General features: G+C 37.3%; 1 protein-coding gene across 1 annotated transcript; it reads left to right on the top strand.

The window, feature by feature from the left end:
- Window positions 1–3,581: 3,581 nt before the first annotated feature.
- LOC126632109 (uncharacterized) lies at window positions 3,582–7,948 on the top strand. The gene is made up of 5 exons (XM_050302338.1): window positions 3,582–3,712; window positions 4,142–5,888; window positions 6,089–6,314; window positions 6,715–6,797; window positions 7,188–7,948. Exons 2-5 carry the CDS (start codon window positions 4,221–4,223, stop codon window positions 7,266–7,268), a joined length of 2,058 nt encoding a protein of 685 aa, XP_050158295.1. The 5' UTR covers window positions 3,582–3,712; window positions 4,142–4,220; the 3' UTR covers window positions 7,269–7,948.
- Window positions 7,949–17,685: the final 9,737 nt, after the last annotated feature.

Below are 17,685 nucleotides of genomic sequence, written 5' to 3'. Positions count from 1 at the left end.
ATGTACAAACAAAGGATGGTTGCTGGGGTACAACTCTTAGTGTAGTGGTTGAGACAGGATGCCATAGATGCTACATGGGTGGATTATGATGCTTTCAAAGCTAGATTTTGAGATTTTGCTATGTAATCTTGAGGACAAGGTTGATTTAAAGGAGGGAATATTGTTATGAGTTAAGTGGTCACCTTGATCACAAATTATTAAGTTAGGGTTACTTGTTATTGTTTTGGTATAGTTATACATTTTGTATTTCTTTATGGTCTTTGTTTAAGTGTTTTGGCTGTTTATGTCTACGTGGCAAGTCACAATATTGTAATGAGCTATATATGAAGCTCCACTCCCATTCTCAACGGTATGAAAATGAATTAAATACAATTTTACAAAAAACATATATGTTTCCTTCTTCCTTCTCTCTATTGCCATTGCTGCACCTTGCTAGCTCAAGTTAAGGTTGAACAAGCTCCTGGGAATTGATCATATCATAAGAACGAAGAAGTTTTGAGACAAGCTTGAATGATGTCCTCAGCTTGGTCATTGCAGATGATCTCCTTCTGGATATAGCCTGCCCATGGCTATCTCTCCTTGGCCCGAATTGATTCCTCCTCATCGTTATACTAAACGCAACTTTTAATTTTTTGTTGAATAACTTTTAATATTTTATTTAATTATTTTGAATTTAGTTTTAATTGATTTAAATTAAATATTTATATTGGTTAATAATTTATCCATGTGGCAATATTTAATAGACTTGTGGATCCACATGTGTCACATCAACATACTAACATAAATTTTGGCAGAATTCTAATAGAAGGACTACATTGATTTGCAACACCAATATTCAGAGACTACATTGATTGATTTTCATTTTCAGGGACCATCTTGATATAGGTCAATTTTAGGGACCATTTATGATAAAAAAACCCTTCATTAATTTTCAAATTTAAGGACCATCTTGATGGTGTGGGTCAATTTCAAAGACCATTTGTGATTAAAAAAAAAAAAAGACTTGTGGGACCCATTTATATGCCACATCAACACATAACAGAATTTTTGACAAATGTGGCGGAAGGACCACATTGATTTGTGATACCTATTTTCAAGGATTACATTAATCGGTTTTCAATTTCAAGGATAATTTGTGAGATAAACCCTAAATATATACACGTGTGTGTATGTATTAATCTTTATTTTTGTTTTTTATTTTGGAGTTATTGGTGATTAATTGGGATACTAACTCAATTTATACATTAGGCCTCTTTTGGTGAAAACCAATCAATGAGACTTTGTAATTAAACGTGCTAAAACATAGAGTGTTCGAAAGTCTAGTTTTGGAATATTTTTGAGGTTTGAATCATCTAGTATTCAAGATAATGATTACCCTGAGTTTTTAAAAGATTTACTTTGTAATCTTATGGAGTTTGATTTATTTTACTCTTAGTCTAGATGTTTACACAGTCATATGGTGTTATAATTTCACTCATATTTATAACTCGAATAATGATATTCACGTGGCGGTACATAAGGTACACAAAAATTTATGCAATTGAAACTTTATCAACTTTGAAAGGTTGTTGTACGTAAGAACATTAGACTTGTAGAAAACTTTTATGTATTACTAAATCAATAGACTTGTAGAATTATTCAATGAACGAAGAAGTAACTATTTTCCCGCCTTTTAGTGTAAATTATTATATATACTCAATCAAACAACTATTTGAGGTAAATACTAATATTGTTCGATGCCTATATTGGTGTTTAATTATCAGAAATAAAAAAAAAACTGTGACTTTTTTTATTTATTTATAATTTTCAAGTTGTTAAAAGAAAAGTGTAGACAGATAAGAAAGGGTAAATGAATAAAAAAAAAGGTAAACGGATTAAAAACAGGTAATTGGGTAAAAGGATATGTTGTTATGGTTAAATGGGTACGGTTAACCGTTTATAAATAGTTATGGGTATGAATATAACATTTTATGTAATTATCCTACAAGTAAACAGTTATATGAGTAATGGCTTAAACGGTTAGAGGCTAATCCACTCAAGGGTAGGGGGAGTCAGTTGACCCTCCGAACTCCGACGAATCTCTTTGGCTGTTTTGGTTGTTGCCCCTTTGATGGTTGGAGCCATTAGGGGATTCACAGTGGGTCAAAAGGGTCAGTAGACGCGTGTAGAATATAAATGGCTTGAACTCATGATGGATTGGTACTCCCTAGAAATTTGCATTTGAGAAGTTGTAGAAGATCTTGCAAAGAAGACGATCTATACGGTTAAACTTCAAGCATGACACGGTTTTGTATAATGGGTTTCGGTTTTCTGCCTTTAATGAAACGGATTGTTCCATGGTTTCTTTAGTTTGCTAATAAATTAAAAACAAATAGTAACTAAATATTGTAGTACCAAATAAAGTATATTAGGGAAAAATAAATCAAATAAAATTGATCAAGTCCAGTTCAGGGGGACAAGAAAAAAAAAAACAATGAGGATAAGAATGAATATTAAGAGAAGTTCACCTTGTAAAAGAATGAGAGTTTAATGGTTGTGTAAACAAAATTGCCGAGTGAGACTTTGCATCATTCGGTAGTGTCTTGTGTGCACTGTTGTCGGTATTTATCAACCAACTTTCTTGCATATGTTGATATACGTTAACACACTCGATCGGAAGTTATCGTCATCTAACGATAATCATGCAATATGGCTCGGAAGAGAACTATAGCACACTAATTATTCAACAAAATGCCACACTAAAAATGTATGTGTTGTTTTCTTCCAACAAATTTGCGCAAGCTATTTTCTCACTGACGCCCTCAAGAATTTTTCCTGGATCTGTAAACTGCTATGAGTAAATAAATGCAGTTATCCGCCCGCCATAACCTTTGTTCATCTCTACCCACCCTTTGTGCAGTATTGAGTTTGTCTGTAATGTAGAAACCAAGTTGTTTTAGTAATAAACAAGCAGAGAGCACACACTTTATGTGTGTGAATAACCGCTCACTTTCTCCCACGTTCTCCTTAAGCGCAACCGCTTCAGTTCATTCAAACTATCCAAAAAACATCATGATTTCATTTACCTGTATGAAAAAATAATGATGGGACAATTTATCTTAATAAGTGCATATTTTTATCTTATGTATATATTCTGATACAAAATTACCATTTTGCCCTCTTTATGTAAATATTATGTATCAAAGTGAGGGTAAAATAGAAAAAATGAAGATATGATTGTCATTTTGCATTATTATTTTGCTCTCTTCATGTCAACATTGTGTATTCAAAAGTGAGGGCAAAATAGGAAAAAAATGGGCAAAAATTTGATAAGCCCTCTTCTCTTAATAGAATAGAATATATCTTCTCTTAATACTTAGGGCTGGTTTGATATTGTTGTGCTTCGAAAAAAAAACTGTTTCTACTGTGCTGTGAGAATAAGTTCATTTTTACTGCTTCACGTTTTCAGTTTTTTTTTTTTTCATACAAAACTATAAAAACAAGCTGTTTTTAAATATTTACTAACCACCTTTTTGAGCCTAACGTTTTTTAATACCCACGTTTTTTAATACCCAGTACTTATTCCTTTGGTTAAGTGGTATGTCGTATGGTCAGTCGACAAGTTCAGGACACAAGTCTTTGCGATCTCGTCTGAGTTGTGTCTTCGGTTGTTAGGGTTCTCTGGCTCTTCACTCTTCGGTTCGAGCTCACCCTTGCAAACTCTTCCAACGAGGTAAAACCCAAATTTATTTACTCTTTTATTATTCTGCATTTTTTTTGAGGAATTATTCTGCCTATTTTACACTATTTTTATGCTTGTTTGAGTCTCACACATGTTGAATTTGTCATTTTTCTCACACAAAGTGTAAAAATTGGTTTTTCCTTTGTTTGGTTCCTCAGAAAACCCTAGAAAATTTGGAAGCCCTAAACTTTACTGCTTATTTAAGGTTTCTATTTGTGGGGTTTTGCTATTGTTCAAAGAAAGTGTAGGAATTGGGATCTTTCGCTGGTTTTTCTTTTTCCTGTATTTTCTCGGAAGCCAAACAGGGGGTTTTCTCTTCCATTGACGTTAAAGGATTGTAGGTCACAATGCATGTTCTGGTTTCTGCTTTATTGGTTTTGATTTTGTTTTGGTTTCTTCTTGTTTTTTCTGCGTTTTCAGAAAACAGAAGCTTGATAATGTAGAAGTAGTGTGAGAGACAAAAGAGGTGCTTTTGTGTTTGTGTGCTGGTTGTTGCTAAATGGCGCCAACTAAGTTGATAAGAAAGCTCAACAGTTTAAGGAAGGATTTTGAGGATGGTATGGGATCGGTGAGGTGCGGGAAGAGAGAGCGTGTTACTGAAAGGATATTTCAGCCCAATTCCTGCGGCAATGCCACAAAGAAAAGAAGAAAGTGCAGTATCCAAGTTGAAGGACAAGTACGGGATGAGGATTATGAGACATTCTTGATTTTTTTAGCTGACCATGGTAGTGATGTTGCTTATATTGACAATAAGTGGGTGGATGAACGGAATGATCGTTCTGATGTCAACGTCATAAAAGATGATGATGGCAACGAAAATGGTATGTATGTTGGTGATGTTGGTGTCAACGTAAATGGTATGTCTGCAGATGATGTTGATGTCAATGCAAATGGTATGTCTGCGGATGATGTTGATGTCAATGCAAACGGTATGTCTTCGGATGACGATGTTGTCAACGCAAATTGTATTTCTGTGGATGATGGTGACGTTAACGTAAAGGGTAGGTCTGTGGATGATGGCAATGACAGCTTTGAGGTTAGGTCTTCAGATGATGGTCTTGCTGGTGATGGTGATGAGGATCCTGATTATAAGATACACTTGGATAAATTGACGAAAGGTGTAAAGTCCTGCATAAACAATAGGTCTGTGGATGATGATGATGATGTCCACATAAACGGTAGGTATGAGGATGATGGTGATGACAACGTTCATTTTATGTCTTTGGATGATGGTATTGATGATGAGGATCCTCAGTATAAGATATTCATGGAGAATTTGAGGCAAGATGGAAAGTCTTATGTACTGGAAGTTGTTGGAGATAATGGGAAATCAGAGCTGATCAAGTATGAAGAAGACGATGAGATACTAGACGGGACGGATTTTGACACCCCTGAAACTTTGAAAAAATCTCAGGTGAAAGAGAAGCCTGAAACTTTGAGAAGGGGTATGAAGAGAGAACAGATACATTGCCTTAAAAATTCTGCCCTTCCTGTGAATCGAGAAGTGACTGAGAGCCCAAGAACTGTTAGGTATGATATGAGGAAAGAAAACAGGGCAATTCTGGAAGATTCTGTTCCCAAGAAAAAGAGTTCAGTGCTGAAGAAGAATATAAAAGTGGTAGATCCGGGTCCTGTTTTCAATAGGACAGATGGGCGTTTTAATAAATTGCCTAATTTAAAGGTTCCGTATACTCCAGAAACTTTCAAATATTCTCCAATGAAAAAGAAAACTGAACTTAGAAAAACCCCGAGTTTTGTGATAACGGGAAATGAAAGGAGCTTGATAAAGAAGAAGAAGAAGAATGTAGATAAGAAAGCTGCAAATGGTAGCACAGGGGAGCGCACTATTAAAACACCTCCTGTAGAGGCTGTTCAGTTTACCAAGCAAGGTTGTGCAAATGAGAAAGTTGTTAAAGATAGTACAAAGGAGAGTCCTCTTAAAAGATCTTGCATGGAGGGTCTTCGTTTTGCCAAGCAAGTATGCAACTGTGGATTAGCAGATGAAGACTATATAAAGGTTTTAAGTTGTCTACAATTTGTTGATGAGAAAATGCTATATTCACCTCCAAACGGGAGAACGGTGATTCTTGGTAATGATGGACAAAGTTCTCCAGATGTTGAAACGAAAGTGGAACCATCTGATAGAAATTTTACATCATTTGCAGCTGTATGATCTTCCCCCATTTCTGTTTTGGTTTGTTTTTTCTATTTTATGCTGTTACATACACACACAAACACACACGCACACGCACACACCTAAGTTATGAGCATTTGTGCAAGCACACGTAGTGTGAGTGAGTTTTATTGATTCGTAGTATCTGAAATTTCTCTTTTGCTGGTTGTTGTCAATGCTTTGCAAATTAATAGGTGGATGCAGACAGTGGGCAGTGCGTTAAAACTCGTGATGCAAGTCATTCACAGTTTAGGGATGGGCTTATGAAGATTCTTAACAGGCCTTATGACTATGAAGAGTATAGAAGGCTCTTGAAAGAAGCGGCTCACCGAAAGCCATTGGGGTACGACAGAAATCTGCGTAATGGAACCTGTCCAATAGAGGAGGAACTCAGACCTTCATATCTACAACAGCACATAGGTTGGTTTTCTTTATAATGCATGAGTAAAGGGGCGTAGCATCAATTTACTGTTATTCGTCTTTCAACATTTTTTCCCTGTTTGTCTGAATTGAATTTTAAAACAATATATAGATCAGTTAGGTTCTAAAATTTAAATGATCAATATGTTGAACGAAAGTAGGTTGAGATAATGTTTTTTAAGATTTGTGGCTGCTGTTCCTTCCATATTTAGGAAGGATTTGCATGTGACACTGCTTGTATACATGTTCGGATGGTTAGACGAACGGAAGCAGACATAGAGTATATAATTTGTTCCTTGCCAAAAAGTACCAAGGATTTAGATCCTTTTCTTTATATTGTTTGTATCCTTTCAATTTGATTGAATTTTAGTTTTAATTAATTTGTTTTCAATTTTTGCAGTCCTGAAGAGAAAGATTAAGGCAGCTCTCGGTGACCGCCCCAGAGTTTTGAATCTCTTGCGGGGGTTTTTCTACTGGCTGAAGGTTAATTGTTTTTTAGTTTTGTTGTATGTTTGTGCTTGATACTAGGGTTATATTATTGCTAATTAACATTTAATAGAGCGATATACTGATTACAATTTTGTTAGGATTGATTATGGAATTTGTCCAGTTTTCTATACATATATTGATGTAGACTTCTGTTTTAAGACTGGAGGGATTTCATTAGCACATTCGCGTGCTTGAAAGCACAGCGGTGAAAGCACACCTTGACATGTCTTTCCATTGTTGTTTCTGTGTTGGTGTATGACTTTTGCACACGTTTCTTTGCATGTGAGGTCCGGTGTGGGGTGCATTGCATCCCAGCTGATGATTATTGGATTCCCGTCCAACAACGGTCTTCTGATTTGTGTTATTGTTGCATATGTTTGCTAGAATGTGGCCCAAGATGAAAGCTTCTGTCCATGGAATGACTCATCTTGTTTGAAAGTGCTTCCGCCGTCTGATAAGACTTGAAGGCAACTGTGATAAGAAAGGGGGGGGGGGGGGCTTGTGGAGTAGTAAATACCAACCATATGTGAAGTCAAGGGCTCTGGCATCCATGTTGTACTTTATTTCGCCATCTTATAGCAGCTTCCGTATGCAGTGCTCGATGTCCAAACCAATCAGACAGTGTACTCTGTCAATGGAGCTCCCGGATTTTGCACATAGATACGTTAATATCTCAATAAGAAACAAGTCCTTGAAAGCCTAGTTACAACGCTAAATGTAATGGAAACGCGGTCGAGGCCAATGAAAAAGGTGGTCCAACCTAATGTTTGTGATCGCATTTACAACTTATGGGCGCTTCTAAGGTGCGGAGTGAAATTGGACGCAGGAGTTGAATCGAGTGTATCGGTAGAACCGGGTGTTTGAGTGTTTCTAAATTCTCGTAAAATTCGGTCGGCACCTTAGAAATGGCGATTGCAGGAGGTCTAAAACCTCGATTCCCCAATTGCTTTTTGATTGGTAAGGTTGGATTCAAGACGAGCAAATGCAGAGAAAAAAGAGAATTTAACTTGCTTTTCTAAGCTGTGATATGTTTGCATGAATTAAAATTTCGCACGTAAGGTTTGATATGTAAACCATTCAATTAATACTAGGCTAATAAAGTCACTCCTCAAGTTTTTGATGAATAACATTGAGTTATTGTATCATATTTTCTCTTGATATCGTATTGTGTGTCTGCTTTTGTGTTAACACAAATAAGAACACGAGCACAAACATGATACAGATATAAATGAGTAAACCTACATGACCAATTGTGGGCGGCCCCAATGGACATTGATCCATTTATTTGAGGAGATTTCCTGATTTATTATAGAAGCCGTTATTGACACTTGGAAATCAGCATAAGAAAAAAATAAAAATACATCTAAAAGCGTGCTTGATAATTATTTAGGAGTTCCAATAATAATTTTACTATTCGAGCAAAAGATCCAAAATAAATTCAGAGAACTCGGGTTTAGGGGAAAACTCTTAACAATGAAAACAAAAATGCAAAAATATTTCGAGCTTAATATTTTTTTTTATCTCAACATTATAGAAAATGTACAGTATACAATTTACAAGGGGAAAAATAAAAAAACTAAAAAACTAAAAGAAACAAATAATCTCAATTCCCTAGCCAAGAAAAAAAAGTCTAACAAAAGGGACAGCCAGGGGTACATCTGAGGACAATGAATTGGCTAATGTAGCCCCGGGTTCCGGTAGGAACACCGGATTCTCGTGCATCTGCTCTTTTCTTTCCGGTGTTACTCTCTGTGTCCTCCTATGCAAGGGATGCAATACTCGCCCATTGCAGAAACAAACTATGGGAAAATTAATTTTGCTCGAACCACATTTACAACAAACTAATTACTGCACAACGTACCTCGTCGCATGCTGTTCCCTCTTGAGCTGCCACTGTCAGGACGCATTTGTCTTAAACCTATCCAGTTCATCTAATTCTAATTCGGATGAATCGCTGTCACAATATGAAGCCTGCTCCCGTATTGGATCATTATTTTCTCCAGCCTCCTCCTCATCACTAACATCAATGCTGATGAAATCAGCTGACTCCGCCAACAATTATCGCTGGCATCGTTTTCAACCGTCGAAGAAGCGGGTGGATGCAATTCAACAAATGCGGCCTTAGGTGGTGGTTGTTTTAACCCTTTCCGAGCTATCCAAGGACATTGGTTTTTCCAATGCCCTTGTTCTTTGCAGTAGCTACATTGATTATGAGCAATATTTTTACCATGCTGCTGGTTTTGAGGTCTACATGACATTGCCAAAGCCGATGGGTTCACCAAAGAAAGACTATGAGATTGTACCTGAACTTCTTCGGCTTGCAATTCATGAAGCATAGAATCAACGGAAGGAAGTGTGTTGGATATATGTCAAAAAGCTGTGATAATTTTATATATGCTAATAAATAATAAATACGAATAAATATTGAATAGAGTATGAACAACGAAATAATTTAAAACAGAAAGATTGAAGATCGAGGCTTGCGTACTGCAATGTCTTTGAAATAGAAATTCGTCCCTACTCAGTGCTTATAGTTCTACGGACGTCTGCTTCACTAGGATTCAACGATCAAGTTAGAATTCCAGCACCGGAAGACTTAACTTCTGGCGAACTTCTGTGTGGTTCTCTCAGAAAGGATGTTTGAGATTGTAGAAGAAGAATATTGATTTTTTGTATTCTAAATGCCATGCAGATGGATGTATATATAATAGAAGGATACCTGTTCGCAGCAGGTATGAGAATGGGATGTGTCTGTTGGGAGACATCTTCTCTAGAGGGGTGCTTTGCTTTGTGTTCTTTATGAACTTTTCAGACTTCATCTGAAATGATGAGTCTGTTGGTAAAAATTAATTAATTAATTAAAGTCAAAATTAATTAATTAAATCCAAAAATAATTAATGAAATAATTTAATTATTAGAGCCCGAGCCAAAGAACCCCAAGGCCCAAGGCCCATATTTTGATAATTAATTATATATTAATTATAATTAATTACCAATTAATTAGTGCACCCTAAAGCCCAACCCCAAAGGTGAACCCAATTTTATTCTCCAGGTCTATTATTCCAATCACTTTCTATAAAGGACAAAGCCTTATAAAGTGATAAAATCTTTTGGGAATGACCAATGTGGGACAAAGAAATTTCTACTCAAACTATTCAAATTTCCAACAATACCCCACATTTGAGTTGAAATTTCATTCAAACTCCAACAATTACCCCACATTTGAATGCAAATGTAAATGCAAATGGATGACTAGGCTGCCTAAAACTGAGAGAGAATAGACATGATATGCATTGAGTGAAGTGTCTTTTGGACTTGAACTTACCCTCGTGAAAACATATCGGGTTTACTTGGTGACGCAGTGGATGTGGAAGATCTTGAACTGTTCACCGCAGTAGTAAACCGAGACAATATGCTACACACATATCATGTCTGCCACACGTAAATTCATACGGTTGTGTTCATTTTGGCCCTGAATAGATCCTGAATTTCGTAGGAGCTTTAGAGAATTTAGCCATGTCAATTCTCATAAATATGGCCCAAGCCCAAGGCCCAAGGCCCATCTTTTGATAATTAATTATATATTAATTATAATTAATTACCAATTAATTAGTGCACCCCAACGCCCAACCCCAAGGGTGAGCCCAATTTTATTCTTCAGGTTTATTACTCTAATCACTTTCTATAAAGGACAAAGCCTTATAAAGTGATAAAAATCTTTTGGAAATGGCCAATGTGGGACAACGAAATTTCTACTCAAACTATTAAAATTTCCAACAATACCCCACATTTGAGTTGAAATTTCATTCAAACTCCAACAATTACCCCACATTTGAATGCAAATGTAAATGCAAATGGATGACTATGCTGCCTAAAACTGAGAGAGAATAGACATGATATGCATCGAGTGAAGTGTCTTTTGGACTTGAACTTACCCTAGTGAAAACATATCGGGTTTACTTGGTGACGCAGTGGATGTGGAAGATCTTGAACTGTTCACTGCAGTAGTAAATCGAGACAATATGCTACACACATATCATGTCTGCCACACGTAAATTCATACGGTTGTGTTCATTTTGGCCCTAAACAGATCCCAAATTTCGTAGGAGCTTTAGAGAATTTAGCCATGTCAATTCTCATAAATTTGGCCCAAGACCCATCTTTTGATAATTAATTACCAATTAGTTAGTGCACCCCAAAGTCCAACCCCAAGGGTGAGCCCAATTTTATTCTCCAAGCCTATTACTCCAATCACTTTCTATAAAGGACAAAGCCTTATAAAGTGATAAAATCTTTTGGGAATGGCTAATGTGGGACAAAGAAATTTCTACTCAAACTATTCAACTTTCCAACAAGTGGAGTCCGATGTAGGATAGAGCTACGGAGAGTCTCAAACTCACTTCAAAGAGGCATAAAAAACTTAACAAGGCATTGCTCTTCTCTATATTTACAATAGAGCTCAACATTGCCAAGTCCGTCAGGTTCTGTCAGTGCAAGTTGGTCCCAAAGACAGGTCATGTCATTATAAAAATCTTGGATACTTTTATCACTTTGTTGGCTAGCACGAATCTCCATCTCTAACTGATAACGCTTTGCAAAATTCGACTTGGTATACAACTTTGCTAAGTGATCCCAAAGCTCTTTAGATGTTGAGAACTTAGGAAGTTGCATTCCAATCTTCAAATCAACGGAGTTAATAATCCAAGTAATAATCTTTGAATTGTTCATCTCCCAAATAGCAAGCAAGTCAACATGTTTTTCATCTTTGGGGTTATTCGGAACAGAAACCGTTCCAGATACATTGCCCCACAAACCTTTTCCAATCAAGAAATTCTTCATGACATATGCCTAGCCCAATACACATAATAATTACCATTCAATCTCACACCAATCGCTTGCAGTGAGTCATCCTTAGTTGTCATATTCATTGAACCAAAAACAAAGACAAAGTGCACAATACCGACAATAGTTTGGTGTAGGTTGCAGACTGGTGCAAGCAAATCTAGTTCTGGGCAGCAGGTTACAGGTAGGGTTCATGGTAAAGTAGCGGAAGATGGTGGTAGGGTGAAAGTTGATGGTTCAAGCAGCAGCGGTGGCAGACGGTGTGAGACAAACGAATCAAACTGAACAAACAAGCTATTAGACGAACAAATAATCTACGAGACAGGTCCTCATGAACCTGTTCTGATGCCAAGATGAAAAGTATAGGGAAAGATTATTGTCATTGATTGATTGAAATTAACTAATACAAGCACTACTATATATAGTGAAAACTAAAGCAAAACCCTAATCCTTAATAGGCAAGAAACTCTAATATCTTTGGCCCACAAGAAAACCATAAACAATAATAAAATAATAACTAATTTTCCAACAGTATGTAACTCAAACACGAATAAAAATGACGGTGTTCAGTGTGTGCGCACATGCTCATAAACTATATAATTAACATGTTAAAAGAACAGTTGATTTGCACGGCAAATAAAGAGCAGCCCACTTGAAATCTTTTCAAGTGTTGGCCTTGAAGGATTCATTTTGTACCAAACAGAACCAATACGAAATATACGTTTTCATGCCATATCATCGAATCCTTAATAATCAACCAACATACTTTGCAGAAACACATTGAAGGTGTACCACAAGAAAGAAATGTCATGCATCTGACACATCAGATGGCTCTACATGTTCACTACACTATGAACTGACTTACCCGACAAATTATTTCTAATTTTGGACCCCAAAGTAATGCATGCAGCACCATTGTGTTCTCTTTTCCTCTTCTCCACTGCAGCAACAACACGTGTAGCTTCCTAGACGTTGTTAATAAAAATAATTAACGTGGATAGCATGATCTTCCAAACATGTCCTGGTTAGCTGATTTTTGCACCAGTTGTAGTAGAGGATGACTGCTGGATCTTGAAGTTGCAACCAACTGATTTAACTTGCGCTTTACATAGACAATATTCTTGGTATTTGGAGGTGCCAAATTCCCATCATGTAGTACAGTCTGGTTTTCCAACTTATTGAGGGGACCACTATGATTTTCCTGATAATCGGAAGTTGTCAGTGAGTCCTTGACAATTGTTTGTAGATCTTTGGTCTCCAGAGAATTCATAGGATCTAACTTGGTTTCACCACTAAGAGGCTCAGACACTGGGGATGATGCATAAACCCTGAAAGAGATGGCCACACAAGGAAAGAATTTGGGTGCAATAGGTAGTTAGGGTGTCGACCTATCCAAGGGAGCATTCGTTTCTCCCGTTCTCATGAGACTTGGAGGGTTTTCCACATCAACCCTACTGTCAGATCTTGCACTCTTCTTCAACCCATCTATACCTGAAGAGTTCAACCGATAAACGGCTGAACTAAACCCATGTGAGCTTTGCAGTGCAGCAACTGGAGGTTTTCTAACAAGGCTGTTACCTTTATGCACATAAGAATTACTTTGAAATTTTCCATTTCTTTGTGGCAACTGCCTTTGGGACGGAACAATACTAGAGAAGGGCATATTTACAGGAATAGGAGATGAAGATGGATTACCATTTCAATGCCAAGTCCGAGGCTTTGCAATATGAGTTGAAGAGGCAGTCTTCATTGAGGTAGAAGAGACAAAATATGGACGACCATGCACAATACCACTATTAGCTGCTTGACCCAGTTGGTTCATCAAACCAGATTCTATGCTTACGAGTTTCAAACCATGAGTTGCCTTTTTGATATCTTGCAACGACAAAGCTACTGACTTCCCCATCTTTGATTTGGTACCACCTGATAACGAATTTCGTGCAGATGCATTGGAACCACCTTCAACCACAGACTTCAAATCCAATTTCTGGTCAACCCCACCAGTTTTTTCATCCGAAATTTTGACAACTGATGGACTACAAGGTAGCATCTGCAAGTAAGGCACGTCAATTGAAGTTTCTGGAGAACCCTTATCTGATACTATATCACACACAAACTCCATTCCTTCATTATTAGAGTTAGCAGTATATACTTCATTTTTGTTGGCGCATAACTACAGACAATTTGACGCAATGGGCAATTTCTCCTTTACATAGACATAATTTGATTCCATGTCTATGCATGATAATTTATTGCTTGAGTCTGGAAGCTGGACCTTTAAAAAAATGATGCATGGAGCAGTCTCGCCATGTATCATAACTTGCTCATCTGTTGCAAACAACAACAACAACAACAAAGCCTTTTCCCACTAAGTAGGGTCGGCTATATGAATCCTAGAACGCCATTACGCTCGGTCCTGTGTCATGTCCTCCGTTAAATCCAAGTACTCTAAGTCTTTTCTTAGAGTCTCTTCCAAAGTTTTCCTAGGTCTTCCTTTACCCCTTCGGCCCTGAACCTCTGTCCCATAGTTGCATCTTCTAACCGGAGCGTTAGTAGGCCTTCTTTGCACATGTCCAAACCACCGTAACTGATTTTCTCTCAGCTTTCCTTCAATTTCGGCTACTCCTACTTTACCTCGGATATCCTCATTCCTAATCTTATCCTTTCTTGTGTGCCCACACATCCAACGAAGCATCCTCATCTCCGCTACACCTATTTTATGTATGTGTTGATGCTTCACCGCCCAACATTCTGTGCCATACAGCATCGCCGGCCTTATTACCGTCCTATAAAATTTTTCCTTGAGCTTTAGTGGCATACGGCGGTCACACAACATACCAGATGCACTCTTCCATTTTATCCATCTAGCTTATATTCTATGGTTGAGATCTCCATCTAATTCTCTGTTCTTTTGTAAGATAGATCCTAGGTAGCGAAAGCAGTCGCTCTTTGGTATTTCCTGATCTCCGATCCTCACCTCTAACTCATTTTGGCCTCCATTTGCACTGAACTTGCACTCCATATATTCTGTCTTTAATCGGCTTAGGCGAAGACCTTTAGATTCCAACACTTCTCTCCAAAGGTTAAGCTTTGCATTTACCCCTTCCTGAGTTGTTGGAAGTATGCCCACAAAGCCACTCATTTGATGTAATAGCTTTTTGGAATACTTAATGTATTAAACTTTTATATGTTTAATGAAGGGCAAAGCTTATTGTTAATCACTATTTATTGTATCATGTGTTTAAGCAATAAGGGAATCCAAGGGATGTATTTGATCTAAGAGACAAGTGATCTAAGTGAGTTAGATTATCGAGACCATTCTCTTATGTTCATTCCTAAAACATTCCTAGCCATAGGATTGCCAATTGGGTATTGACAATCCGCTAAGGTTAGTATGTGTTATGTTAACTCAAGCTTGAGTAAGACTAGTCTCAAGTCATTTGGTGTTGGACACTAAGACAAACACATAGGTGCTCGAAAGAGTAATCGAGTACACTGAACAACGATCAAAAGAGAGTTCGAACATACATGTCATGTAAGAACTCGAAAGTTGCAATATGCAAAGTAGTCCTTTGACCTGAGGCATTATAGATGTTTAATGGTTAGGTCCTTGATCTTTGATCATGTCAACGGCATTCCATCGGAGTGTCCACGACATTGTTGGGGTCAAGCTATCTAGTCATGTAGGCATATGAATGCACAACAAGGGATCTCTAACCTTCCATGGTGGAAGGAGAATACTCTTAAGATATGATTCGTAAGTCTTTGGCCAAAGCAAATGAATATGACTTAGGAAGTTTGTTCCAATTCATATTCAAAAGAATCATATAGAAAAGTATCACATTGGATAGTAGACATGAAACAAAATATCACTTAAACAATGTGATTAAGAGTATTGTATTAGAGAATGACCGTATTTCATTGTAGTTGTAACTGGATAGGTTCTCCAACCAATTCTACTTAGCTTGGGTAACCATGACATACTGCTAGGTTTCACTCATGGTTTGTGGAAGCCCTAATGACTAGCAAACACTAATCATAAAGGGAGAATTGAAATGTGGTTTCAATTCACAATCGATCGTTAAGAGTAACAATCGCCCACTACCTCGCTAATTGGAACCTAATGGATCGTACACCGAGAAGGGCGATAGTGAAGAAATTAAATGAAATGGATATGCAATTAAGTGGTTTAATTGAAGAATGGTCAAGATTAATTAATTAGTTAATTAATTATACGAAAGGTTCGTATTAGGCCTTTAAGTTGGTTTTGGGTTTCGGGGCCCAAAAGTGTTTTGGTCCATAAGGCCCATTATGTTTAAGTTGTATGACAACTAAAACAAAATGGGCAATAAGCCCAATCACAACATATAGGCCGGCCATGGTGAGGAGATGGTGAAAGTTTACTTAATTGCAAGTTTGCCACTCACCAAAGAAAAGTGTTATAAAAGCAACTTTATAGCTATTTTCTCATAAGGGTTTTCTTTAAGGCAAAGAGGTGAAACATTTTCTCTCTTTCTCTCTACAAAGAGGCCGGCCACTTAGAGAGATTAATCTAGCAATCTTTTCTTCTCTAAGTTATCCATTTCATCTTCACACTTAACCCTTGGTGTGGAGACTTAGAGACACCAAACCTTTGGTGTTTTTGGAGATCCTTTCCTTACATCCTCAAGGACCAAAGGAGCACAAAAGGAGAAGGAAATCACAAGCAATATCCAAGGAGCTTGGAGGTGACTTGAAGGCCCTCCACTTGGGTGAATCCCTTGTGTAAACAAGGATGAGCTTTAAGGGTAAAGAAACTCTAAATCTTAACTTCTCTTTAATGTTGTTAAAGAGTTTATTGGTTCACCATATACTAGGCTTTGAAAGTCATGGGTTTTATGAATTGTTTTTGAATGCATGCCTACTTTAAAGTGTTAATAGTATGCATATGTATTCAAATGTTCTTACTTGTTCTTAGCTAGGACAAAAATTTTCCTTCATGAGTTTCATCTATCAACACTATATCGTCTGCGAAAAGCATACACCAAGGAATATCATCTTGAATATGTCCTGTTAACTCATCCATTACCAACGAAAAAAGGTAAGGACTTAAGGATGAGCCTTGATGTAATCCTACAGTTATGGGGAAACTTTCGGTTTGTCCTTCATGAGTTCTTACGGCAGTCTTTGCTCCATCATACATATCCTTTATAACTTGGATATATGCTACTTGTACTCCTTTCTTCTCTAAAATCCTCCAAAAAATGTCTCTTTGGACCCTATCATACGCTTTCTTCAAATCTATAAAGACCATGTGTAAATCCTTTTTCCCATCTCTATATCTTTCAATCAATCTTCGTAAGAGATAGATTGCCTCCATGGTTGAGCGCCCTGGCATGAACCCGAATTGGTTGTCCGAAACTCGTGTCTCTTGCCTCAATCTATGCTCAATGACTCTCTCCCAGAGCTTCATTGTATGACTCATTAGCTTAATACCCCTATAGTTCATGCAATTTTGTACGTCGCCCTTATTCTTGTAGATAGGCACCAAAGTGCTCTTTCGCCACTCATTTGGCATCTTCTTCATTTTCAAAATCTTATTGAAAAGGTCAGTGAGCCATGCTATACCTGTCTCTCCCAAGACATTCCACACTTCGATCGGTATATCATCTGGGCCCACTGCTTTTCTATGCTTCATCTTTTTCAAAGCTACAACCATTTATTCCTTCCTGATTCAACAGTAAAGGGAATAGTTTCTACACTCTTCTGAGTTACTCAACTCCCCTAAAGAAGTACTCCTTTCATGTCCTTCATTGAAAAGATTATGAAAATAACCTCTCCATCTGTCTTTGACCACGTTCTCTGTAGCAAGAACCTTTCCATCCTCATCCTTGATGCACCTCACTTGGTTTAGGTCCCTTGTCTTCTTTTCTTTTGCTCTAGCTAGTTTATAGATATCCAACTCTCCTTCTTTGGTATCGAGTCACTTATACATATCGTCATAAGCCGCTAACTTAGCTTCACACCTTTCTTCGCCTCTTGCTTCGCTCTTCTATACCTT

This window comes from Malus sylvestris, chromosome 8 (assembly GCF_916048215.2).
Source record: "Malus sylvestris chromosome 8, drMalSylv7.2, whole genome shotgun sequence".
Lineage (NCBI taxonomy): Eukaryota > Viridiplantae > Streptophyta > Magnoliopsida > Rosales > Rosaceae > Malus > Malus sylvestris.
The sequence above is the reverse complement of the archived record's forward strand: the minus strand, read 5'-3'. Positions and strand labels throughout refer to the sequence as shown.

Bases quoted from the DNA above. Each gene is read 5' to 3' on its own strand.
- LOC126632109 (XM_050302338.1), top strand. From the start codon at position 4,221: ATGGCGCCAACTAAGTTGATAAGAAAGCTCAACAGTTTAAGGAAGGAT. The intron at 5,889-6,088 runs GTATGATCTTCC...GCAAATTAATAG, and splicing joins ATTTTACATCATTTGCAGCT to GTGGATGCAGACAGTGGGCA. The intron at 6,798-7,187 runs GTTAATTGTTTT...TATGTTTGCTAG, and splicing joins GGTTTTTCTACTGGCTGAAG to AATGTGGCCCAAGATGAAAG.